Raw genomic sequence first — 26,731 nt, 5'->3', positions numbered from 1 at the left:
ATACCTCAAAGGGAGATTGTGAAGATCAAATAACGTATTTTCAGCACTTAGTTGGTGCATGACACACAAAAGTGTCTCGTTGATGGGAGTTACTATTACTCAATTATTTGTAAGTTTGCTTATTCTTCAAGGGCTTGATCATTAAGAACTGATTTCAGTATTATTTTTATAATGATAATAAAATAACAACAATAGCAGCTCCAATATGTGCTTCACTTGACTTCCTTTTTCCCGTGTGTTCCACCTGCCATACACCTTTCACGTTCTCCCGCCCCACTGTCTCCCCTTCCCCTTTTCCTCATCTTACCTTTTACCTTGCATTCTTCTATCTGATGCACCACCCCTGTGTCATTCTCCTTTTCTGCTGGCCACGTATAGATGTATAAACTCGTGTGAGAAGAGCCCGCATCCAGTACAATCCCATACTGAGGACAAAACAAACCAAGAACTTATCAACATTACATCATTCTTCTCCATATTCAGCTTGCAACTGAAAAAAGGCAAAGATAGGAGTTTTCAGAAACATGAGGAGAAAGTATTTTAATTCAAGAGGAACATGGGTGAGGGGGGCATGTGCGCCTGGAGTTGTCCTGATCACAAGATCTACCAAGACACCAACTCCTCTAGAACAGTGGCCCTCAATACTGGTTGCACATTAGAAATATCCAGGCCTTACCCTAGGTGGGGCCCGAGCATTGGTATCGTTTAAAAGCTTCTCAGGTGATTCTAATGTGCAGTCAAGATTCAGAACCATATGCTGAAATAGCTGAGGCAATATGCAGGAAATAGAAAGCCATTCATCCCGTGGTTCCCAAACTTGTATGCACATCAGCATCATGAGAATCACCTGGAGAGCTGCAAATGCTACTGATGCCTGTGTCCAAGCCCCCAGATAGGGGATTGAATGTGGCCTGGGCTTTGGAAGAGAGACATGGAAGATCCTAAGTGTGCTTGCTTTTTAATTACAAAAACCTGTAAATTGTATTAAATAAAATTTAAAAGCTATGTACTTTAACTTCATGTTTTTGGCTCTTAAGAGTAGGGGGAGATGAAAGGAAGAAAAAAGGTAGGAGAAGAGGAAAAAAGACAGCACAAGGAAGAACTAAATGGTCAGAGGAGAACGGGAGAAGAACAAAGTCACCACCTCACATTTCAGGAGAACATGAAATGTACCAGGTAGGCGTTGTATGAAGCATTTTACAAGAATTATCTGACTTAGCCCTCAGAACAGTGCTGTAAAGTAGGTACTAGTTTTCTCCCCCACAGAGGCGAAAAAGAAGTTAAGTAATTTACTCAAGATACACAGCTAATAGGTGACAGAGCCTGGATCTGGATCAGAGTCAGACTCAAGACCTTATGCTCCTTATCAGAGAAATATAGGAACAAGAGCTGGACAATAGCTTTCAAATTGATGCCCCCTTATAAGAACTTTTTTTTTTTTGAGGAAGATTAGCCCTGAGCTAACATCTTCTGCCAATCCTCCTCTTTTTGCTGAGGAAGACTGGCCCTGAGCTAACATCCGTGCTCATCTTCCTCTACTTTATATGGGGGACACCTACCACACTTGCCAAGCGGTGCCATGTCCACACCCAGGATCTGAACCAGTGAACCCCGGGCCACCAAAGCGGAATGTGCACTTAACTGCTGCACCACCAGGCTGGCCCTGTAAGAACTTTTAATGAGGGATAACTATAGCAAAGTGTGCAAATCTTAGGTGTGCATCCCAATGAATTTTTGCATATGTGCACATCCATATAAACTATCACCAAGATCAAGACACAGAACATTTTCTAGTCCCCAGAAGGCTTCCTGGTGCCCCTTTCAGTCAGTTGCCCCCATGGGTAACCACTGTCTTAACTTCTATCACCATAGATGAGTTTCGTCTGTTTTTGAACTGCAGTAAATGGACTGACATAGTGTGCTTCCTTTATGTCTAACTTCTTTCACTCTATACTATGTCTCTAAGATGCATTCAAACTGAGTGTGTCTGTAGTTCAGCTTTTTTCATTGCTGTAGAATATTTCGTTATGTGCATATACTATATTTGTATCTATTCTACTGTTGATGGACATTTGAGTTGTTTCCAGATTGGGACTATTAGGAAAATAGCCGCCAGAAACATTCCTGTACATGTCATTTTAGGGACATGAGCTCCCATTTTTTTGGGGTGTTTACCCAGGAGTAGACTGATAGACAAACGCCTGTTTTGATCAGTTGATATTCATCTTTGCTTATATCCCTGGGTTTAATCAGGAAAAAAAATGCCATGATTGAATAACGAAGTCTGCCATGGGCTTCTGAGGAGAGCATGGTGGCACATGACTCTTTATTTATCATCCCTATACTAGAGAAAAGCATGGAGGAAAGTAAACAGGGAAGTAAAGGAAGAGAAGCAGAGGAGGCACTTCTGAAATGTGAGCCAACTACTCTCCTCACACTTTGCGGCTCATTTGAGCTGTGGACCCCAAAAGGTGGTCTGCCATTGATAATGCTTAATTCAGTAGCTGTTTTATATATATCCCTTCATATTGTCTTAGCACATGGTAAGAACCTAAGAACCTCCGGGGAGAAAAGGAGACAGTAGTGAGGATTCAAAAGATCTTTCCAGACCACTGGGAATAGGTAAAAGTAGAGCCTCTCAAGGCATCAAGCTTTATTCCATTTCACCACAGACCAGAGAGTATCACCATGCTGGTGGGGTGAGGATCCTTGATCCTCCATAACCCCCCCAGTGTTCTCCGTCTTGTGAGGCACGGCAGGGATTCCCTGTGGTAGTTAGCATTATGCCCTTACAAAGAAAAAGGCCTGCATACTTGCTTCAGGCATGGCGAGGAAGAAAGCTGGACAGACTCCTCTGCAGCTAGATTTGCAGTGAGAGGAAACCAAGAATTGGCTTAAGGTGGTGACTGTTGTGGGCAGAGAGGGATCTGACTGAGTTCTGGGGCCTTTGGACCCATGGGAAACCTCCCATGGCAGAGAAAGAGGCTCAAGGATTACACAGCAGAAAACTCTCTTGTTCCCTAGCAGGGCCCCTGAATTCTTCCTGCCAGAAAATGTTCCAACCACAGCAGCATATGATAAAAGGTAGTGAGGCAGAAGCAGCAAGCAGCCTTTATCTGGAATCAGGACGTTCTAGTCTGTCTGACATTGTTGACATGAAAGTCACTCTTCAAATAGAGCAGAGGAACCAGGCTTGCTTCTATCAGTCTGTTTCTCGAAGGTCTTACACAGTGTGGTGGTTGAGAAATGAAAGATTTTACTACATTTTCATTTGGCAAGTGGTTGAGAAGGGGATAGAGCATACTTTAACACAGGAACTGAGGACATTTCACCTTGTGTATACAGCAGACTGGAATACTAACCTGTTGAATTGTGCCAAATGTTTTTTGTCTTCTAAAATGGTTTGCAGAATAAAACACTGGCATCGCTTACTGCCTGAAGGACAGATAAAGCTTGATTGTCTGAAAACTCTCAGTTTGAGCATTTTGGGAATTTGCCTTTTGTTGTTATAAAACTGTCAGCATATTCACTCCTTTTTCATAGCTGGCCCATTTTAGAGCTAGAGTTCATTCCATCTAATCTTCTCATTTTATAGATGAGACAGTGTGTCCAGAACAGTTTAAGGACTTGCCTAACGGGGACGGATAGTTAATGCCTTAACAGATCCAGAGCCCAGGTAGCCACCACCTTTTGTTCTCTTTCACCACACCAGCATTTCCCAATGTGTATTCCAGAAAGCAATAAGTCTGCAAGGATCTGCGTGAATAAACCTTCCCAGAAGTTTGGAGAATGCTGCATGCTTTCTCTCTCCTGGGCTCAAGAACCCACTAGGTAGTGAATACTTCAGAGAAGTCTGACAGTGGGAGAAACCCAGACTCAGTGACAACAGAATTCTGTTTTAAATAAAATCTCTACCCTACAGAAATGCTGTCTTGCCATGCTAGCGTGTTTACCCAATGTTTAAACTCATATTTAAAATATTTCAAAAAGTATGTCTTCCACATTAAAGAAAAATCAAAGATTTGGGTGATGAGGAAGAAATCTGACATTCCTTTAGTATTATAATTTCAATATTACTTTCTATTTTGAGAGTACTAAAAATTTATCAAATAGCATCTAGAAAATGAAGGGAAGCAGAAAAAAAAATTGATTCCACCAACTGGATTTCACTGTTATTTTTATTTATTTCCTTCCAGTATTTTTTAAATGCATGATAATTTTTATATAGTTGTAATCTTACTATGCCTACAACTTTGTCTTGTTAGTTTTGATCATACATATGATTTTAGTGATCATAACTGATCTTCATGAGCTGTGTCAACTGAACAGAAGCAGTGATCTAGAAGAAGGAACAGTAGAAATGACCTTGCTTGGTTCATGGAGACACCAATGTAGGGGCGTTGGTGTAGACCTGAAGATGTGGATGGCAACAGACCCTGAGCTCACAGAGACTGGAGGCCATGTGGAGGTGGCCTTAGGATGAAAATAATTCTACCTGCACAAATGTCATAGGTCCAGGCTTCTGGGTAAGTCTCCCTAGATGTGGAAAGAGAGAAAACTGGAGCATCAGATGATCTACTTCTGTTCCTGGCTCTGCAGAAGTGGGATGTTCAACCCTCTGCTCTGAGTCTTCTCATGCAGAAAACACTGCCTTCACACTGGTCTGCTCTCACTTCTCCTACGGGCCACATGGCTTCTGTTCCAGAGCCTTTGCCCAGAAAGCCCCTTACCTGAGATCCCAAGCTTCTCTGAACTTCTCAGATTCAATTCTACCCTCCTAATCCAAGTCTTAGACTGCTTGTATTTTTCCTCTAAAGACAGCACTTACCTCAAGGTGCAATTAACATATTTATGTGGCTATTTGATTAATGTCTGTCTTCTCTATTAGATTGTAAGTTACATTAGGGCAGGTCTGTTTTGCTTACCGTGGTATATCCAGCACCCACCATGGTATATATCCTACTGTATGTCTGGCACAAAGAAGAAGTTGACAGACAATTGCTGAATCAAATGAATGAAGGAGAGGGGTTAGAACTATATGGTTCCTAAACTCCTTCCAGTCCAAAAAGAGGTTAATATTCACAGTCTAATATAAAGAGTGCCATTGGTGTTGAGTTCCACCACCACTACCATCCCACCCAAAAAACCCCGTAAGCCACGTAACATGGGCAATAGTGTGATAATTCTTTTGCTCCCTTCAGACATATCAGTTGTGAATCTTTCTTAAAAGTCCCTGTGGCTTTAACATAACTTTGGCAACCTCATCAGTCTGTCTCAGTGAGTCCTTTTGAATAAACAAAGCTTATCCTTTGAATGTGACTCTAGTACTCTTTAAACAAATCAGGTCTCCATTAGCTACAGTGATGCAGGAAAGGCCTATAAACAATTAGAGACCTTTTTTTTTCTTACTTTTTTCTTTAATTGGAGTAACTAGACCCTTAAAATACAAACCACAGTTTTGTTGTTTTCATTTTTTAACCTATGTTAAAATAGACAGAACATAACATGGACCATTTTAACCATTTTTAAGTGTACACTTCTGTGGCATTAAGTATATTCATATTGTTGGGCAACCATCACCACCATCCATCTCCAGGTGTTGTTTTTTAAACCAGATGTTAAAATCCAGTGGAGTAAAAATAATATAGATATTTTCCAGGAGTATTTTAGGTTGAAACTTGGAGCAAATCCTTCCAAATTCTCCATAAAAAGATAAAATTTCAAATGCTTATCTAAGAACAGTACTTTTAGTTCCTTAGGAAAAAGCAGAGGCATGGGGACAGGTCATCACTCTAGCAGCAGCTGGAAATCCCGGGAGTGCTAGCTTAGTAACCATAACACACTACAGGTAAGGGTTTTCCCTAGAAATCATCTCCCTCAAAACAGTGTTGACAGCTGGCTTTCACTGAGGGATCTGATAAGTGAGTCACAGGTATTATTCCATTTAATCCTCACAACCATCTTCCAAGTAGGTACTATCTCCATTTTACACAATAAGGAAACTGAGGCCTAGAGACAGGAATTTACTTGCCCAAAGTCTCACAGCTAGAAAGTAGCAGATCTCGGATTGAAATAAAAGCCTTCTGGTCCCTAAGCTGGCATTCCACAAAAGTGGCAGCTTTTAATGAAGGCATGTGTTTTGGTATGAGGGTAGTCTGCTGCCTCCGAGAGAACCCTGTGGGGCTCTGTGTGCGCCAGAATGTAGAACGTTTGTGCTAAAAGGAATGTCTGACAACTTGCTAACTGCTAGTGTTCAGTGACGAGCAGGCAATTAAGGAAGTGGTGAACCAGGCAGACCTCAAAGCTACCTCTCTCCCCACATCCACCAGGACAAAGGCACTTTCCCAAGGGAAATTTAGGGACAGCTAATGATTCTTCAGTTCATTAAGGCCTATGTCTTTTTTAAATGGCCATCGCGTATCTAGAGGGCAGTAGTTCCCAGACTAATGGCATGAGAATGCCCCAGGGTGCCTGTTAAACATGTAGATTCCCAGGCCCTGCAGCCCGGAGGTTTGAAATGAGTAGGCTCTGGGGGTGAGAATGGGAACCAAGATCTCTAGGGGATCCTGAGGCAGGGCCTGCCTCCCACACTGACAAACCCTGCCATCAGGCTGGTCCTTCCCATGCTCTTCACATCCAAGGAGAGACCAGCTTTACTTGTTCAAGATGCTCATTCTATTCATTGAGTCAGCAAACTTCTATGAGGCAACCACCCAAGTCATATGCTGTGCTGGTTGTAATTTAACATTTACTTTGTGATTATTTGATTAATGATTATCTCCTTCCACTAGATTATAAGCTCCATAACGGTTAAGGCCTTTGCCATTCTTGCTTACTGCTATATCCCTACGGCCTAAAATAGAATAGATGGTCAATGACTATTTATTAAATGAATGAACTGAGTGAATGAATAATAAAATGTATGCAAAGACAAATGAAACCCAGTCTCTGTTCTCAATATGCTTACAACCTTGCCAGGTTGCTGGTAGCTGGGCAAGTAACCACATCAGTACAATAAAGAGTTCTGTGCTTTGCCAGATGTGGCCCAGGCCTAAGGCTATCACCTCCCCAGAAAGGCTGAACCCAAACTGGGTCAGACAGGAAGATAACAAGACTGGATCATCAGGACTGGAGGGCTGACCTGAGCTGGGCTAGACAAAGGCAAGTCAGATGGAAGAACTGGGGATACAGGTAAGTGGCAGTTTGTCACCAGGTAGACAGGTGGCAAAGATGATAATATATGAGCTACCAATCATTGAGTGTCCACAGTGGGCCAGGACTTCGGCTCTGCAATTTGCATTTGGATTTACTTTATCCCAGTTACTTCTTACAGTAGTCTACAAGATATCAATTATCACTTCCATCTTACAAGTGGAGAAACTGAGGCTCAGAGAGCTTAAGTCCTGGGACTGTAAGAGCAAAGCTGGGGTTCAACCCCAGGCAGTGTGAGTCCAAGGCCCATGTTGTGTCGCACTCTGGGCAGGCAGAAGAATTATCCCTGCAAGGAGAACAGGGATGAGGAATCAGAGGAAGTGGTAGAGAGACAGCTGGAAGTCTATCCATCTATGAAGTTGCACCAAGAGACGCTTATGGCCACCACCCTTTAAATAGAAGCATGCAGAGGTTGTTCTCAACATTATTGTCCCAAGGTGTTCCATCTTGATCTTAAAAGGAATTTGATTACTAAGATCTGGTCAACCTAAGTGTCTCTGACATTATCCCCTCACCCCCCTGCCAATAGCTTAATTCCAGTCTCATCTGCCTTGTCTAAAGGCAGTTTAGACAGCCTAGGAGCATCCTAACTGGTCTCTCCTCTTCAAATCTGCTCTCCAGATGAAAGGACTCCTGGGAACGTAAATCTGGGGATCACCTCCCTGACTGAAAGCCTTCAAAGCAGTGGTTTGCAATCATGGCTGCTCGTTAGAATCACCTGGGAAGCTTTTAAAACACACCAATGCCTGGGCTTCACCCCTAAAGATTCTGATTTAATTGACCTTAGGGTAGGGCCCAGACACGAGTATTTTTTTAAAAGCTCCCCAGGTGCTTCTAATATGGAACAGGCTTGAGCACTACTGCAATTTAATGGATGAGACACCCACTCCTTAGTGTCCCTTATTACTTGGCCCCAAGGCCGCCTCCTCCATGAAGTCTTCATGTGACCAGGCACAACTGGTGGCTCCTTCTTCTGGACTTTCATGTATTAATATGTCTCTAATGTATTGGAACTCTTTGTACAAATGACTCTTCCACGAAAAGCAACAGGTGCAGTGATGCTTCAGCTACCTCTTGTGGCCACTGCACATCTTCTTGGCCAACTTTTTACTCCAGGACCAGCTGTACCTTCTCATCGCTCAGCCCAGGGACTTCTCTCCTGTTAGGTCACCCATGGTACCCACACAGCCCCTCTGACAGATGTGTAAACCTGGAAGTGCCAGAGAGTTAACACCCAATGGGGCAACCCTTGACCAACAGAGGATGAGAACCAGGGGATCAATCCCCAAGGCAGACGATTCTGAAGTGCTCTCTCCACAGCTCTTCAGAGGGTCCTAGTGGGATCAAGCCTCAGGTGCCCAATGTGGTGATCTACTCATAATGCCCTCTTTCTCTGTTTCCTTGGGATCATTTCCCAAAATAAACATCCTGCGTTCAATTTCTGTTATTAGGATGTGTCATTTGGAAAAACTCAGACAAATGGAAAGAACATTAGTCTTTGGGTCAGAAAACTGGGTTCTAGTCCTAGCCTCACCTATACCTAGCTCAAGAGAACCTTGAAGACACTCATTTTATCATCTATAAAATGAGGATAATCTTTTATTCTTGACAGCACTCCTGGGAAGAAAAAATGGAAACGATTTATAAACTGCAAAGCACTATATAAAATAATGTCATCACTATGCTTTAGGAGGAATTCCTTTACTATTCAACCTTTAAATGATAGAATCCCTCAGGACTTGGTCCTTACCCTCTTCTCTTCTCACATTTTACCCCCTTCCTATGATCTAATCCATTTCTAAGGCTTCAATACATCAATGACATCACAGACATATCTTTAGTCTAGATCTGTGCTGTCCAATAAGGTAGCCGCTAGCCACATGTGGCTACTGAGCACTCGAAATGCTAGTCTGGTTGTGTTTTTTTTTTTTGCTGAGCGAGATTTGCCCTGAGCTAACATTTGTTGCTAATCTTCCTCTTTTTTATGTGAGCCACCACCACAGCATGGCCACTGACAGATGAGTGGTGTAGGTTCATGCCCAGGAACCAAACTCAGGCTGCCAAAACAAAACACAACAAACTTAACCACTAGGTCACCAGGGCTGGCCTGAGATGTGCTTTAAGTTAAAAATCACAGTGGAATTTGAATATAGGATGAAAAAAAGAATGTAAAATATTTCATCAGTAATTCTTTATTTTGGGGCCAGCCCAGTGGCGCAGCAGTTAAGTGCACACATTCCACTTTGGTGGCCCCGGGTTCATCAGTTCGGATCCCGAGTTTGGACATGGCACCACTTCACAAGCCATGCTGTGGTAGGCATCCCACATATAAAGTAGAGGAAGATGGGCACAGATGTTAGCTCAGGGCCAGTCTTCCTCAGCAAAAGGAGGAGGATTGGCAGCAGATGTTAGCTCAGGGCTAATCTTCCTCAAAAATAAAAAAAAAATTCTTTATTTTGATGAAATGTTGAATGATAATATTTTGGATGTATTGGATTACATAAAATATATTATTAAAATTAATTTCACCTCTTTCCTTCTACTTTTTTAAAATCTGACTCCTAGAAAAATTAAAATGTGTCTTGCATTATATTTCTATTGAGCAGTGCAGGTCTACATTTCTCTTCTCTGCCATCCAGATCTGATTATCCAATTGCTTCTTTGACATTTCCTCTTGGATGTCCAGTACCTCAAAAACAATTCCTCAAAAGTTGAACTCAAAATCTTCCCCTCCTTCCAAACTACTGTAATAGTCTCTTACCTAATCTCCTACATCTGCTTTTATCCCCCCTCTAATTCATTGCAGCCAAAGTGATCTTTTCAAAACACAAATCTGATCATGTCACTGGCTTGCCATTGCTCTTAGGATTAAAACTAAAATCCTCACCCTGTCTTGCAAAGCCATACCTGCACCACCTCCCTCACCATCCTTATCCAACTGATGGCCCACTCTTGCTGGCCAACCAGTTTCTGGGAGGTATCCAACTACCTCCTGCTGTGAGATTCTTGTACTTACTTGCCTTTACCTGGAATACTCTTTATCTATCTCTTCCCTGCTAACTTCTAATAATCCCTCAGATATTATTTCTTTCAGGGAGGACTTCCCTGGCCTCCAAAACTTTCATTTGGTGGCCATCATAACAATTGTAATTAATAATTTGTGTCATCTATTAGATGTGTTTACTTATCCAGGCTGTAAGCTCAATCATATCTATATTGGCTTCCCAATTGTGTAGCCCCATGCCCGACACAGACACTTAATAAAATAATTGTTGATGCCTAAGTTTATGAACAAATGAATGAAGAGATGCTGAATGAGGTATGGTCGTAAAGAGATGATGTGTGTTTTTAAAACAAATGTACCAGGTACAAATATCCAAATAAATGTTATCTTTTTATCATCATTTTTGGAAGGAAATACATTTATTCCAACACACTACTCAAAACCATTTAGTAGCTCATGATATTTGGGATGATCTTGGTTATTAGCTTATAAACTACACAAGAAAAAAGTCTCATTTGTTGATCCTTGTTTTAGATTTTATAAAATGTTTTATCATACCGCTAACGCATCAAACTTAGTTTTGAATTATTTCAGAGATATTATCAAAGAGTATGCTCTAAAGTAGCAATGTCCAACAGAACTTTCTGCAGGAATGGAAATGCTTTATGTCTGCACTGTCTGATTTAGTAGCCACCAGCCACTTGAGGCTCTTGAGCACTTGAAATGTAGCTAGTGCAACTGAGGGACAAAGTTTTCTCTTTGATTTGATTTTAATTAACTTAAGTTGAAAGAGCTACATGTGGCTAATGACTATCAAATTGGACAGCCTACGTAGCTTAAAGCCATCAGCAAAGACAAGTTCCTAAAATATTTTTGCCCTCAATATATGCCAGGCATCTTATTAAAATTAGTGTATAACCTCAACAAATGACTAGTTGGAATGTATAAAATGATCTTTGCGTAAAATAAACCAGTGATATTACTATAAAGATTCAGTTCAGATGCCAGTATCTGTTCTTCAGATATTCATAGCTTTTATTTAAAGAATGCTAAAGAACTTGTTCCATTTTACCAGGCCAACACAAGAACATGAATCACAACAGACTTGAAGACTACCACTGAGAATGAGAGAAGGTCACCCATGACCGCAAGTATTCAGTCTTGGGAACACAGAGGGAACACAGAGCTCAAGTCTCATGGCTTTTGCCTCCTAGGCAGTCCTCCTCTCCAATGATGCAATAATGAACATGTGAAAAGGTCAAATCAAGAAGGCAATCATGTACTTTTGGAGCTGGCAAACAAACAGCAGAACTGAGATGTCATTAGGCTTCAACTGTGAGTGAGGTTTTGCCAAGAAAGCCGACATCACTCAATATTAAAAGGCAAGAAACCACTGACAATGAGAAAGTATCAGCCTTCCATGCTGACAAAGGGGCTGCTGTGCACAGCCCCACCGAGTTGAATTTTTATGTCAAACTGAAGCCAATGTAACATCCAGGCCTCTGCTATAGAGCAAGTGATCTGGATGGGTGGCAGAAGTTTCAGAGGCTTGGCATATGCTTCCGTCTTTCCAGGCTCACAGTTTAGTGTCTTCAAATACAAGAAAATATACTTCTTCACATGTATTCCAGGGCCTCCATGGTCCAGTTAACTTCTGGCTATGTCACTGCCCACAGTACATACGTGCTAATTAATTAGCATATTGGTATATTCTGGGCCCTTGCAGATTTATTTACTGTAATTTCAATGAAAGTTTCAAATGGTGTATTTATCATATAAATTTAAATTTACCATGCTTTTAAATTAATGGATTAAACAAAATAAGGACCATATTACAAAGTACTTGTGAGATATTCATGTCTTTCAAATTTTACTTTGATGAATTTGAAAGGAAGCAGAACTAAATCACAACAGAGTTAACAACCCCAATTATTTTTAATGACATTAACCAGCTCTTCAAATGTGGAAATTCCACAGGAAATCTGTCCATCCATGAGTTCATTTCAAACTACTATATTTGATACATGTATGTGTTCTCTGGGGTTTTTTAATTGATTTTGCTGCTTTAATATTATTTAATATTTAATATCTTTAATATTTTGGAGATGAGGAACAAGTCTTCTCCACAATCTTTGACTTCCAAAGTACTTTATATAGAGCTGTCTAATAAATGTTATTTTGGTGATTGTGATAATTATGGAGAAAGAAGAACAGAGTGCAGTGTTATGACATATCCACAGTGAAACTATGAGTGAGAAGTACAGATTATACTAGATTGTAGGATATCAGCACAGTACAACACAGATCTGGATGTGGTGAATAAAGTATTTGTTTCAGTTAGACGATCGATTTAATTAATTTGCTGAATAATTATAAGACAATTCTCTTCCCACCACTAATTGACTCAAGGCACACCCTCTTCCAGAATGAGCATCTGTTTCCATTTTACTCTCCTAATTCAATGGATATTGACTAGCTCCTGGGCTGCCAGAACCTCACCTCCTCCTGTATGGTCTGAGTCACCATAACCTCCCTCTATCTGCTGGCCCCTCCCGGCCTCCCTCATAAACACACACAAACACACAGATTTGAATTACCTTAAGATTTTCTGGCAATGATTTATTCTGGGTCAACCCCACAGCAAGCAAAGCAACCACAGCCAGGATAAAGGAGAAGCCAAGGATGACCAGTAGATTTCTGGAACAAAATCTCTTCAGTTCAGAATCTAAAACCAAAAGCAGAAGAGAAAATAAGAAATCAACAGACATTGATTTTCCTCCCCTTTCTGTATGGTCTTGTGGTAGCTACATGGAGACATCAAAGATAGATAAAAGTTCATCTTTATCCATGAGATATCTGTGAAGTAATTGGGAAATAATTCAATAACAAAAGGATTTGTCTGTACTCTGATAAGGGCCAAGACTTAGTTAGTGGCTGTGGTAAGGTGAATAGACAGATTTGGTCAGTGATCAGATATGGAATGAGGATAGGGAAGAATCCCTAATTGGCAGTTTGTTTAATAGGTCATGCATCTCTATCAAGGTACAAGTGAAAAATAACAAAAAGCAAGACTAGCCCTCCTCATTTTTAAAATCCATCACAAAATATTGAAGATGTTAAAAAGTATTCAGAATATATGATCAGACATCAGAGTCTCACTACTCCAGGACACTTGCTGTCTTGACACAGCCTTTGCATTCCAACCACACTTACATGTTAAGTAATTGGTAATGCGTAGAGGCTGTGGAGTTTTGAACATTTCAGGTCATCATTTACATTATCTTATCTATTCTGTTCTTAGTCTCACTCCATCATGGTACATAAAAAAGCTCCAAGAGGAGAATTATATAAAAGGCAAAAGTTACTTTGATCAGAACAGAGCATATAGCAGAGGTAAACAGGAAATGGAATGGTTGCCCCATTCTCTCCATTCTAACAACTCACTCTCTTCCTCTCTCAAACTCCCAAACTTTTTCCTTAAGCTTTGGGGAGGAAGGATAGGACAAAGTAATAAAGCAGCATGTGGAAATGAGATGGGCGCTGCAGAACAGATTGCACTTCTCTAAGGATAGGGCATGGGATTAAAACAGCTGAAAGAGGAGCCCAAGTCTCCTCCTCCTCTTCCCCTCCTGGTCAGCAGCAGCAGCTGCAGGCTGAAATGGGAGCTCCTCCTCAGGCTCTTGAGCAGAAGCTTGAACTTCATCCAATGGACTGTAACTGTATGGGTCTCCAGTCTGCATCAACCTCCAGAATCTTGAACCAGTCTTTAACCGTCAAAGAGTACAAAACTCAAGAGAAAAAGTTTTAACAACACCATTATCTATTGCTTCCCAAAAAAAGGATCAATAAATGAAATATACAGCACTTCCCCCTTCTCTGCTCCCCAAAGAACCTCAATTTTGTTCAGATGCCTGCTAAGCAGCCCACATGCCTCATAGGAAAGAGCTACAACCTCAGCTCAAGGAAGGGCCTGATTATTCTGCATAATCTCATTCCTTCACCAGTGATTGGTTCAAGAATGGATAAGTACCCGAAAATAGTCCATGAGACCCTGGAGGAAGGCCGCTGGGGCAAGTCTAGGAAAAGAAAGGAAGCGCTCTCTCTTCTTCCTCAGACATTGTTCTGCCTGGATGAGATGACATCCAATGATGGCAGAGCAGAGAGATGGAGATAACTTGAATCCTTGATGGCATTTTAAGCTGCTAAAATAACCAACCCTGATCCAGTCCTCCCATGAATCTTGTGCTTTGACCTAGTTAGAGTAAGGATTTTAATAACTTGAAGCCAAAACATCCTGATACGACTAGTGTGGCAGAAATGTCCTGTTTGATGCTAGGGCTCCGCAACCTGGAAAAGAGCCCCCTAGGTACTACCTATCTCGGTTCCCAAAGTTGTGATATTGACAAGCACAGTTCATAGAAACATTTGCTTTAAATGAACAATTACAAATCTAAAACCCACTGGCAGCACATGGCAGCAGTGTTTCTACTATAATGGAATTCTGAATGCGTCACTCCCTCGAGCTGTTCAAAAGGTCTACCTATTTAGTTCTTTTGTTTTCATAAATATGACAATTCTGCTACCTCATTTTTCTTCCATATCTATTTGGACACTAATCTTAGTATCCAATGAAAAAGACCAACGAGGCCCCTGCTCTTTGGAGTTCACAATCTAGTTGCGAAGAACCATAAAAGAAGTACATAAATAAGTGACTTCAGGTCATAAGTGCTAAGAAGAAATTAAAACCCAGGAATGTTATACAGTGACTTGTAGCAGATTTGGGGTGGGAGGATTCAACTGAGGGTCAGGAAAGCCTCTCTGAGAAGGTGACATTTGAGCTAAGACCTGGATGATGAGAAAACACCAGCTACAAGAAGTAGTAAGAACTTCCCAGGAAGAGGGAACAGCAACTGCAAGAGCCCTGAGGTGGGAAACAGCTTGAAGTGACTCTGTTTCTTTTCCTAATGAATAAATAAGGAATATTTACTAACGCATTATTATCCCTGAATAGTGGGAAGTGTACTTTTCCACATATGCCCAGCTTTTGCAATGATATCCATATTATTAGAACATATTCAAGCCTTTCATCATACTTGTCTTATTAAAAATATAAGAAATCAGAGAGAAAGTTTAGGAATTTTTCATATACAATTTTCAAAAGCTTTATTATGAAAAAAATAATGGCTAAGTTTGCTTCTCATGTAACCAATTAGATTACCCAGAGAGAAGTAATTAAAATACCACGTTTTCTATGGACTATGGCAGGTAGTCTTCTAAAGCTTTTATCACATGCAGGAAGCCAGGCTCTTCTTAGGAAGTGGGTCTAGATGTGGGGGTCCAGATGGACTTATCCGGGCTGTGCTCATAAAAAGGAAATCACTTTGGTAACTGCCTCCTCTTCTTGGGCCCCCATCTTTCAGATGCTGTGACTGCTACAGTCAAGTTCTGTTATGGAAAATTCACAATGACTGTCTTCCCCTGGAAAAGCCCTTCACTTGCCTTTTGGATAACAGAAATGTGGTTTCTATCATTCAATGGGAAACTGCATTTCAAAAAACAATTTCAAGAAACATTTTTAAAAAACATATCTAATGGCAAAGTGTTGATTTGTCTTCCTTTGAATTGCCATACTATACTGGAGAATTCAAGACTGCCACTTCTCTCCCATTTTCTTCCTTTCATGTGACAAGTAAGAAGGTTTTTCTGTTTAAGGTGAAAGAGCCAGGTAGAAACCTCAGCTCTTCACTTGACAGAGACAAAACTGAAAGAAACTCAAACTTTGAGAGAACACTTATTTCAAGCCAGTTGTTATATCAGAGACAAAAGAAACAAACAAAAAAAAAACATAAAAAGACCTGATTCTTTCAGAAACATCCATCATGACATGCACAATTAGCATCCTATTAAGATAAAGATAAATTTAAATATTAAAATAAATATTAAAATAAAGAAATAAAATTAATTTTGTTCTTATTCAAAATTCTGCTGAACAGAGAAATCCCAGCATTCTACTTCATGGTATCAAAGATATAATACCTTAAAATTTTACTCCATTAATAAAAAGATTTAGTGTTGACGGATATGATGGGTTTCAGGCAAACACAACAGAAGCTTTGCTTTGCAGATGAGCGTGACTCACCAGAGTCAGACCACTTCCAATTTCTGATGGGTCACATCTGGACTAAGCTTGGCTTGTCACATAGAAACAAAACAGCCAACATAGACAAGCACTGGCAAGTAAACGTCAGTGGACTGCTGTGGTCCTTCCTGTGTTTGCACAGCCAGTGATGGAATAATCACTGAAGCTCAGGGGACTGGTTCTAATCTGCCCTCACCATTCCCCCAACCCACACAGTCAAAGTCTGCACCATCTCTACCATCTTCTTTCCTCTCCATCAGGAAGTTCTTCTTGGTGACACGTATTTAGATTGTTCTCACATTCAGGGCAAGATCTGTGCTCAGTTGCTTTTATCCTTTCTCTTTTATGAAGATATCCACCTATTCCAGTCACCCCCACCTCTTCTGTAACAGCCCTTTTTGGTGTCTCCCACCCTTTCTAAGTCCCTTCCCTATCAGAATCCATCTGTCATGGGGCTGCAGAAATCATCCATAAGCGACATTCCCAGGGCTCTTTCTGATCAAGAATCTAAGGTAGCTTCCTACTGCTTGCCAGATGAAAGCCACACTGGTCTACCTGGCCTGTCAGCCCTTCAGAAATTTAAGCCCTTCCCATCTCACCATTCCAATAAGCAGATGTTTGTGTCCAAGCTCACAATGCCTGACATTATTACCACTAGAATGTAAGTTCCCTGAGTACAGGGACTTTTTTTCTACCCTGGTCATTGCTGTATACCCAGTTCATTCATGAATAAATGAATTTTGGATTCTGACTTTTCCTGGAAAATATCTGAGATATCCTTCACTTGGAATTCCATTCCCCTCTTTCTCCACCAAGTCTTTTTCCTTGTCTCCTTCAAAATCAAGTGCAATAGGAGGCTATGTTCCCCTCCATATGCTTCAAAGCTCAATTGTTCTGGTAGTTCTCTCTTCATGTGCTACCTCTAGATATTTAATGGACTGAACCATTTCAGTTTGGGAGTTCTACAGTTGTTGGGGAGGAGCTGTGCTTCATTCATTCTTTCAATTAGTCATTCAAAAATTATTTATTGATGGGGCCAGCCCGGTGGCACAGCAGTTAAGTTCTCATGTTCCACTTTGGCAGCCTGGGGTTCACCGGTTTGGATACCGGTGCGGACATGGCACTGTTTGGCAAGCCATGCTGGGGTAGGTGTCCCCCGTATAAAGTAGAGGAAGATGGGCATGGATGTTAGCTCAGGGCTAGTCTTCCTCAGTGAAAAGAGAAGGATTGGCAGCAGATGTTAGCTCAGGGCTAATCTTCCACACACACACAAAAAAATTGATTGAATACATTATACTATGCACTAGACCTGCCCTAGGTTCTGAGCTATAGCAGTGAACAAAATAGACAAACATCCCCATCCTCATGGTGCTTATATTCTAATTTGGAGGAAAAGACAATAAACAAGATAAGTAAAATTTATGTTACATAATTATAAGTGCTAAGGAGGGGGAAAAAGCAGGAAAGGTGAAGAGGATGAATAGGGTGATTAGGAAAGGCCTCTCTGAGATGGTGGTCCTAAGAGTCAAAGGAGTAAGGAGAAAGCATACATACCTCTTGGGCAAGAGCATTTAAGGCAACCAGAACTGCGTGTGCAAAGGCCCTGAGGTGAGACAGTGCCTAACCAGGTGGCTAGTGTGGCTGGAAGAGTGATGAGGGGGAGAATAGTAAGAAATGGTCATGGGGTAACTGGGGTGCTTGCTTGCAGGTTCCAGTGAGGGCTTTGCCTTACTCTAAGTGATCTGACTTACTTCTAGTCATTTGTATAATCTAGACTCAACATCATAGGGGTAAACAAGGAACTATTGGGGGCCTTTGAAGTTCTTGAAGAGGGAGGGCTTGGCCTTGTAGGTAGCACACCCCTGCCTCTTGTGATGAGGTGCTGAGGCTGCCACAATGAGGTCAGGTCATAGGACAACCACACAGCCAAGTGTGGACAGAGCCTGGCTCTGTTGGAGCAGAGCTTGTGCCAAGAGCAGGGCTGAGAAGCCGCATCCAGGAGGAGTAAACATCATCACATAGGAGGTCTTCTCTATACCTTCTGGTCTTGGTGGCTCAAGACTAGACAATCTTTGCTGAGAGACCATCATCATTGGGGTTGCCGAGCCAACAGTCACCAGGATCCATCAGCAGAAAGCCACACAGATTTCTGCGGGGAGGCTCCAGCTAGAGCAGAATCCAAAGCACACCTTTGCTCAGTCTCTCTAAGGCTCCATTTCCCCATGTGCAAAATGGGAGTCATAACAGTACCTACTTAATAGCGTTGCCAGGTAATATTCAATGAGCTAACAATACACAAGAACCTACACTTAAAGAGCCCTCACTGTGTTCCAGATTCTGCTCTTAGCACTCTAAATAGAGCAAATAATGTACCCTCACTGCAAGCCTGTGAGGCAGATGTACTGTTATCACCTGTACCAGTTTCCTAGGGCTGCCACAGCAAATTACCACAAACTTGGTGACTTCAAACAACAGAAATTTATTCTCTCACAGTTCTGGAGGCCAGCAGTCCAGAATCAAGGTGTTAATAGGCACAAAGGCTCTGGAGGAGATTCCTTTCTTGTGTCTTCCAGCTTCTAGTGGCTCCTGAAGTTCCTTGGCTTGTGGCTGCATCACTCCAGTCTGCCTCTTTCTGCGTGTTCCTGTGTCTGTATGTCAAATTTCCCTCTTCTTTCTCTTATCAGAACACCAGTCATTGGATTTGGGGCCCACCCTAAATCCAAAATGATCTTATCTCAAGATCTTTAATTACATCTGCAAAGGCCCTATATCTTTCTTTCTTTCTTTTTTTTTTTTTTTTTGAAGAAGATTAGCCCTGAGCTAACTACTGCCAATCCTCCTCTTTTTGCTGAGGAACCCTGGCCCTGAGCTAACATCCGTGCTCATCTTCCTCTACTTTATATGTGGGACGCCTACCACAGCATGGCTTGCCAAGTGGTGCCATGTCCACACCCAGGATCTGAACCAGCGAGCCCCAGGCCACCAAAGTGGAACGTGCGTACTTAACCAATGTGCCACCAGGCCGGCCCAAGGCCCTATTTCTAAATAAGGTCATAATTACAGGTACTATTATCATCACTATTATTGTCACTTTACAGATGAGGAAACTAAGTCACAGAGAAGTTAAGTAAGTTGCACAAAGTTACTCTGATGTAAATGTTGGGACCAGGAATTAAACACAGGTATTCTGGGTCCAGAGACCAGGCTTTTAACCATCACCCTACCCTACGCTACATGACTTGAGGCTAGTACACTGCCTGGTGCATGGTACTAGTGCTATATGTGGGAGCCAATCTCCTCATCCAGAAGTGAAAAGTGACTGACTTTGAGGATTTGGCTGGAAGGGTTGTCTAGGCTGTTGTCACTGATGGCACCAGACAATGCTGTACCTTTTAAAGTATGGAGCCTTTGGTCTCTGATAGTTAGAAGCTTGCAGCTAAGTGGCAGAGGCTGAGATTGTGATTCTAAGGGAGGTTAAGGGACTTGCTCAAAGCCATACATCTTATAAATGGCAGAGCACGGATCTGACCCAAGTCTCACAACTCCACACCACTGCCTCAGCCACTGCCCTGCATTAGGGACGTATGAAAACTACTCAGCTCGGTCCTTCTCAGTTGACTCAATGCAAAAGAACTTGCCCAAAGTTCTGTTCACACGGAAAGATCTTATTCTATTTCATAAATACACAAATGCTAAAAATGAATTTCAAGGCCTCAATGATGACCAGTTAGCTAAAAGGCAAAGGAGAGGGAAGGAAAACAAGATGAACACAGGCTTGGGGGAGACAGCAAGAAGACAGAGGCAGAGAATAAGGGGGCTTACAGGAGAGGTGGGGATGGGACTGGAAAGAGAGGTAGAGAGATGGTAATTGAGTAAATAACCTCTGTCCTGTTCCACTGACATCTTGAGCCACCAACTTTAGAGAAAGTTATTTGCTTTCATTTATGATCTTTTATTTCTACTCTTTAAAATGTTAATTAGCTGGTTATTCTGAGTTCACAGCTCTTTAGTTAGAAAAGGAGTGCATTCATTTTAACAAAGTAGCCTGGCTGATCCTGAGTGGACCACTTAGAGGCTCAGCTTTGCATGGGAAGAGCCCATCCAGTGACACCCAGGCAGCGGAAACAGGCGTGGGAGTGCAGAACAACCTCTTCGTCCAAATCAGACTCTGCCAACCCCACGTTCCCCACCACACAGCTCTTGCTGTGGGTTGTGCTCTTCTCAGATCAGCAACAAGTAAGTGACTTCACACTTGATGTGCCTGACTCTAAAAATGTTAATGACTCAAAAGTCAAATGCCAACAGGAGCTCCGTGTTTTGGAAATAAGGAAGCAAAGGCGTCCCCTTCCCTCGCTCTCCCCCTCTCTCCCCCCCCCCCACCACACCATCTACCTCCTCACCCACACCCCTTCTGGCCTCTCCTCAATTCTCTTGCCGATAAATTACACAGAGCACAATAGGCCTTTGTGGTTACCATGGAATCCTATATTCAAGTATAGGGTTGGCAAGGAGGAGGGTTGTTTCCGGCAAGTGATATCACTGAGACTGCAGACAGGAATTCTCCTGTCCCAGCCAACAAGTGTAACAATCTCGTATATTGATAGGCCCTGAAATAAGTACATTGGTTCCACTAAACAAATCCTCTTCCTCATCTGAAAACAAAGAATTGTGCCCTGGGAACTCTACCCTTTCTCAAAGCAGCTGCATTTGTTAACAAGCCTTGGTTATTCGTAGCCAGTGAGAAAGACTGAGAAATGTTCCAGCCATATATCACTAGCGTGGGGGTCAGGGTGAGGTGAGGTGAACTGATTCACCCAGGCTGCCTAGCCTTACATTCCCCCATCTTCTACACCTCACATTCACAAGTTCTCTCATTTCTATCTCCTCATTTTTGTACCTAAGAGGTATAAAAGTCAGAAGCAACATAAAAATATTTCTGCAGCAAAATATGCCATATACAAAGGAAAAAATGACAAACTGGGGAAAATGTTTGCAACAACTATGAAATAATTGGTTTCCTTAATATAGAGTCATTAGAAATCATTAAGAAAATGATTAACCCGTGTAATAGAAAAATGGGCAAAAAAACATGAATAGGCAATTCAAAGAAAAAAGAAATATATTCTCAACATATTAAATGTATTCTGATTACCTTTAAAGAAATGTAAATGAAAAAGTAACGAGATATCTTTTATCACTTTTCAGAATAGCAAAGTTTTTTTTTTAGATTGTTAAGCTTTCTTTTTTTATTTATTTTTTTATTAATGTTATGATAGATTACAACCTTGTGAGATTAGAATAGCAAAGTTTTTTAAAAGTTTGATAAATATATATAATATTATTACATAATTATTAGAATGGCCAAAATTAAAAAAACAATACCGACAATATCAAATGTTGGCAAGCATGTGGAACAACTGGAACTCTCGTACATTGCTGCTAGGGATGTAAAATGGCACAGACACTCTGGAAATGGTTTGGTGGCTTCTTACGAAGTTAAACATACACTTACCATATCACCAGGCAATCCGACTCTTAGGCCTTTACCCAAGAAGAGTGAAGAGATATGTCCAAACAACAACCTATACCTAAATATTTCTAACAGCTTTATTCATCGCCCAAAACTTGAAACAACCCAAAAGCACATCAACTAGTGAATGTACCCAAATTGTGATACAACCATACAATGGAAATTTACTCAGCAATGAAAAGAGAATAATCTACTGATAAATGTAACAACATAGATGAATCTCAGAAGCATTATGCTAAGTGAAAGAAGCCAGACTCAAAAGCCTATGTACTGTATTTCATTTATATAATATTCTGGAAAAGGCAAAACTAAGGACAGAAATCAGATCAGTGGGCAGAGGTTCAGGGACAGGAAATTGACCACAAAGGGCCACAAGGGAACTTTTTGAGATGACGGAAATACTCTCTTGATTGTGGTGGTAGTTAATGACTAAATACATTTGTTAAAATTCACGGAACCACACACTTAAAAAGGGTGAATTCTACTGAAAATTCAAAAAGAAATTGTATATATTGACAAGGATGTGGGGAGACAGGCACTTCTTACATGTTGGGGGGAGTAAAAACTCATATAACCTCTTTGGTGGGGGGCAATTTTGCAATATCTATCAAAGAGCAAAAGTACATATATGCTTTGACTCAAGAATTCTACTTCTAGGAATTTAACCTGCTGATAATATTTATGAATGTATGAAAAGATGCATGTAGAGGGACATTCAATGCAGCATTATTTGTAATAGCAACACTAAAAATGAGTAAAGGTCTTATTAATTGAGGTCTGGATACATAAATTCTAGTACAGTTATACATAATACTATGCAGGCATGACAAAGGTTGAAATCTATGAGAGTTGATGCAAACTATCTTCAAAACATTTTATATGTGAAAAGCAACATGTGGAACAATGTGTATAGTATGTTCCCACTGGGTCAAGGCATAGACATCTCTGGAGAGATACAGATTCACTAGGAAGACTCTAAGGACTCAGCATACAGTCATACTCATGGTTAAGATTTATTACAGTGAAAGGATATGAAGCAAAATCAGCAAAGAGAAAAGAAGTATGGGGTAACAGGCAAAAGCTTCCAAGGGTCTTTTCCCAGTGGAGACCACATGACACAATTAATTCCCCCAGCAATGAGATGTGACAATACGTGTGAAATGTTGTCTACCAGGGAAGCTCATCAGAGACCCAGCACCCAGGGCTCTCACATGGGGCCAGTCACATAGGCACCTGCCATCCAGCATACACCAATATTCCAGACTCCCAGAAGGAAAGCAGGTGCCCAGCACAAGCCACACTACTTGCACAAATAGTCTAGGCACAGCAAGCCATCCCCATCAATTATCAGAATGGTGAGAACCCTCTCCAAATCTAAGCTCCAGACAGCAGCCAAGGGCCAACCCTGCAAGCAGGTCTCCCCAAGTTCAGCAGTCCTTCCTCCTGCACTGAGCAATTCCTAAAATATTTTACCATATGACCTTCCTTACTCCCCCAACCCCTTCTTTCACCATTCTTTGTTCTCTTTCTTCCTCTCCTCCTTCCCTCTTGCAGGGAGAAAGACAGTACCTCTACCCGCTCTGGGTCCTTCTGGCCAGACATCAACTTAAATTCACATGAGACAGAATAACAGGAGAAAATTAAACAAAGCTTTATAACATGTATACATGGGAGAGGCTCAGGCAAACTGAGCAACTCACCAAACAGTGGAAAGTTCTCATCTTAAATAACACGTTCAGCTAAAGACAAAGGAGGATGTTGCAGTTGTGGGGAGTCAGTTATGGGAGATTACCAAACAAGTACAATAAAAAAGAGTCAGGTTATTATGCAGACTTGACTCCTTGCCTTCTGCATTGATTAAGAGTTTCTAGGGGCCAGCCTGGTGGCACAGCGGTTAAGTGCGCACATTCTGCTTCAGCGGCCTGGGGTTTGCTGGTTTGGATCCCAGGTGCAGACATGGCACTGCTTGGCAAGCCATGCTGTAGCAGGCATCCCACATATAAAATAGAGGAAGATGGGCACAGATGTTAGCTCAGAGCCAGTCTTCCTCAGCAAAAAGAGGAGGATTGGCAGCAGATGTTAGCTCAGGGCTAATCTTCCTCAAGAGAAAAAAAAAGATAAAAGGCCAGCCCTGTGGCCGAGTGGTTAAGTTCGCACGCTCTGGTTCAGTGGCCCAGGGTTTTGCCCGTTCAAATCCTGGGCGTGGACAGGACACTGATCATCAAGCCATGCTGAGGTGGCATCCCACATGCCACAACTAGAAGGACCCACAACTAAAAATACACAACTATGTGCTGGGGGGATTTGGGAAAAAAAGGAAAAATAAAAATCTTTAAAAAAAAAAAGTTTCTAGAGATAAGGTCATCGCTTCTTCTTCCTGGTACAGAGAGGGAGACACTTTTACAGATGGAGATTTCCTTTACAAATGTAAGTGTCTCTTAACAAAGGGTAAGTAAATTCTACTTTTCAGAGTTTCTTTTCCTGTTTACAGTTTTTAAAAGTAACCAGCCCAAAATAATCCTCATGCCAAAGAGACATATCTTGGGGTGGCCAATTCCAGTCCCCCACACTCTCTTCCTGTTTTTTTTAAAGATTTTATTTTTTCCTTTTTCTCCCCAAAGCCCCCTCATACATAGTTTCATATTTTCAGTTGTGAGTCCTTCTAGTTGTGGCATGTGGGACGCCGCCTCAGCATGGCTTGATGAGAGGTGCCATGTCCACACCCAGGATACGAATCTGTGAAACCCTGGGCCGCCACAGCAGAGTGTGCAAACTTAACCACTTGGCCATGGGGCCAGCCCCCTCTTCCTTTCTTAATTCTTTGAACAATTTTAAATTCTTAATAGAAATTCCTGAGATCCCAAAGGCTTTGAGTTGAAGAGAAAAATTTACAGAGGGTTTCCAGTTTGGAGTAAAGTGGCAAAGATGCTAGGAGCCTAGAAGATGAGTATTGGGTAAATGGGAAGCTGTGCGTTGGTGGTTTGATGTTGACTTTGCTGATTCTCTGCCCACTCTACCACCCTGCCAGCCACTCACCAACCTGATTAATCCAAGCAGCTGTCGCCAGGTCTCCACTCATTCATTTTTCTGAGATCAATGTCATCTCTTTCATATTTTTTAGGGCAGAATCATTAGGTCTCACTTGGCCAGGCTTTGGGTGGATTCAAAGCTTCATTTTGAGGGAAATTTGGCACCTCCTCTCAGGCACCTCTGCTGTTATGTATCAATCCAAGAGGGAACAGCTCTCTGGATAAGATATGGTCAAGTTTCTAAATGTCCATGGTAACTTTGTCATATTTCATCTAGTATCTAAGCAGCTAGCTCTCTCTTCAACCATCAACACAGAGTATCTGCACTTTAGATACTTATATGAGAACTCAATCTTAAATTGATTAAGGAATAGATACAACTGAAATTTGGGAGGGACAATCTAAGAGTCCTCTAGATTTTTTTAAAGCATATTTTCTGTACTCATTTAGTGAAGTGGAAGGCAGGAGAGGTTACAGAAAGGTCCCTGGATCTTGGAGAAAGGAGTGTCCTCCTAGAGCAAAACTGTAAGTCCAATACATAACAGACAGCAGTTCCTACCAAAATCACCTACACTTAAAAAAAAATGTCTTGTGACTTGAGCATTTCCTCACATCCAGAATTTGACTAAGAAAGTAGTGCCCTACTCAATTTTGTACCCTGAATGAAGAAAGAATGTGTGAATATGGTGAGGTGTGGTCATCTGCATGGAGTGAAAAGGCAACTAAAAGAATTGGTCAGTGCAGTTTATCTCTAGCATGGTCTCGAGAGAGAAGGTACCTTGGCCATGGAGTTAAGTATGCCATTTCCATGAAAGATCTTTCTCCATAGTGATGAAGGATGACCCCTCTAAGATAATCAAACTAACTTCCGCCACTGTGATTTCATGTTCATCAAGCTATCTTTCCACGAGTTTTCTGCAGGGTAAAAAAATGAGCTGGTCATTATTAAACAATAAATGGATATTATGCCTTATATACTCATCTTCTGCATGTTTGGTTTCACGGGGTTCTAATTTTTTCATTCCACAAGGTGAAATACATTGCCTTTCCCTATAAGACATAGGCTCCTGTAGAATATAGATGCAACACAGAGACCACAGGAGCCACATATACAGCACATTCTGTGTACTTCTTGCTCACACTCAGGTGGTCTACTTTTCTGATTTGCTCAGACTCACAGAAGTAGGAGGGGTGCAGCCAGATAAGGATTCAGACTTGGGGAGCCAAAGCAGACAAGAGTGATTCCATATGCTTTCTCTTCTTTGGAATTATAATAATGTTCTGAGTGGAGGGGAAAGTGTCTCCACCTTAGCAAAAGCTCAGGATACCACAAAAAAGCAAGCATACATTACGGTCTTGGAAATGATGGCTAAAATAGCTGAAATTCTTTACAGAAATTCCTGCAAACCCAAAGACTCCAGGGAACACATGAGTTGAAGAGGAAAATTTTATACTTTCTGGGAAAGCCTTTGTAGCCTAGAACTGACCTCTGGGAAGGACACACTGGTAGACCCATCTTTAGGGATGGGATAGTTAAGTTAGACAACAAAGACATTATTGGGTCCCCCCTCTACCTATTCTCTCAGGACTGGGTGGGGAAAGGCTACTTCCTCTCTTCTTAGAGCTTCATATGGTGCTGGTATGTTCGTTTCACTTTGCTCGCCTGCAGGGCTCTCCCTCCAGCATCCCCAGTGAGCTGATCCATGCCACACCAGTTCTTAGGATTTGACTTCCTCTAACTGTTTTTTTTCTCCTTGTACTCTGTTCGTTCCTAAACTCTACCTCCTCACCACCCACTCACTCCTTGATCCACCACA

General features: G+C 41.6%; 1 protein-coding gene across 3 annotated transcripts in view; it reads right to left on the bottom strand.

Moving 5' to 3' along the window:
• The window catches only part of ENTPD1 (ectonucleoside triphosphate diphosphohydrolase 1), a 98,219-nt gene that overhangs the window by 38,062 nt on the left and 33,426 nt on the right, over positions 1 to 26,731 (bottom strand). For all 3 annotated transcript variants that reach the window (XM_046654311.1, XM_046654312.1, XM_046654310.1), the window contains exons 2-3: positions 12,814 to 12,941; positions 308 to 425 (exon numbers count right to left, since the gene is read on the bottom strand). In XM_046654311.1, coding sequence (XP_046510267.1) covers positions 308 to 425; positions 12,814 to 12,941 — 246 coding nt within the window. The remainder of the gene's footprint in view (positions 1 to 307; positions 426 to 12,813; positions 12,942 to 26,731) is intronic.

The sequence above is a fragment of the Equus quagga genome, chromosome 2 (genome assembly GCF_021613505.1).
Source record: "Equus quagga isolate Etosha38 chromosome 2, UCLA_HA_Equagga_1.0, whole genome shotgun sequence".
Taxonomy (NCBI): domain Eukaryota; kingdom Metazoa; phylum Chordata; class Mammalia; order Perissodactyla; family Equidae; genus Equus; species Equus quagga.
The sequence above is the reverse complement of the archived record's forward strand: the minus strand, read 5'-3'. Positions and strand labels throughout refer to the sequence as shown.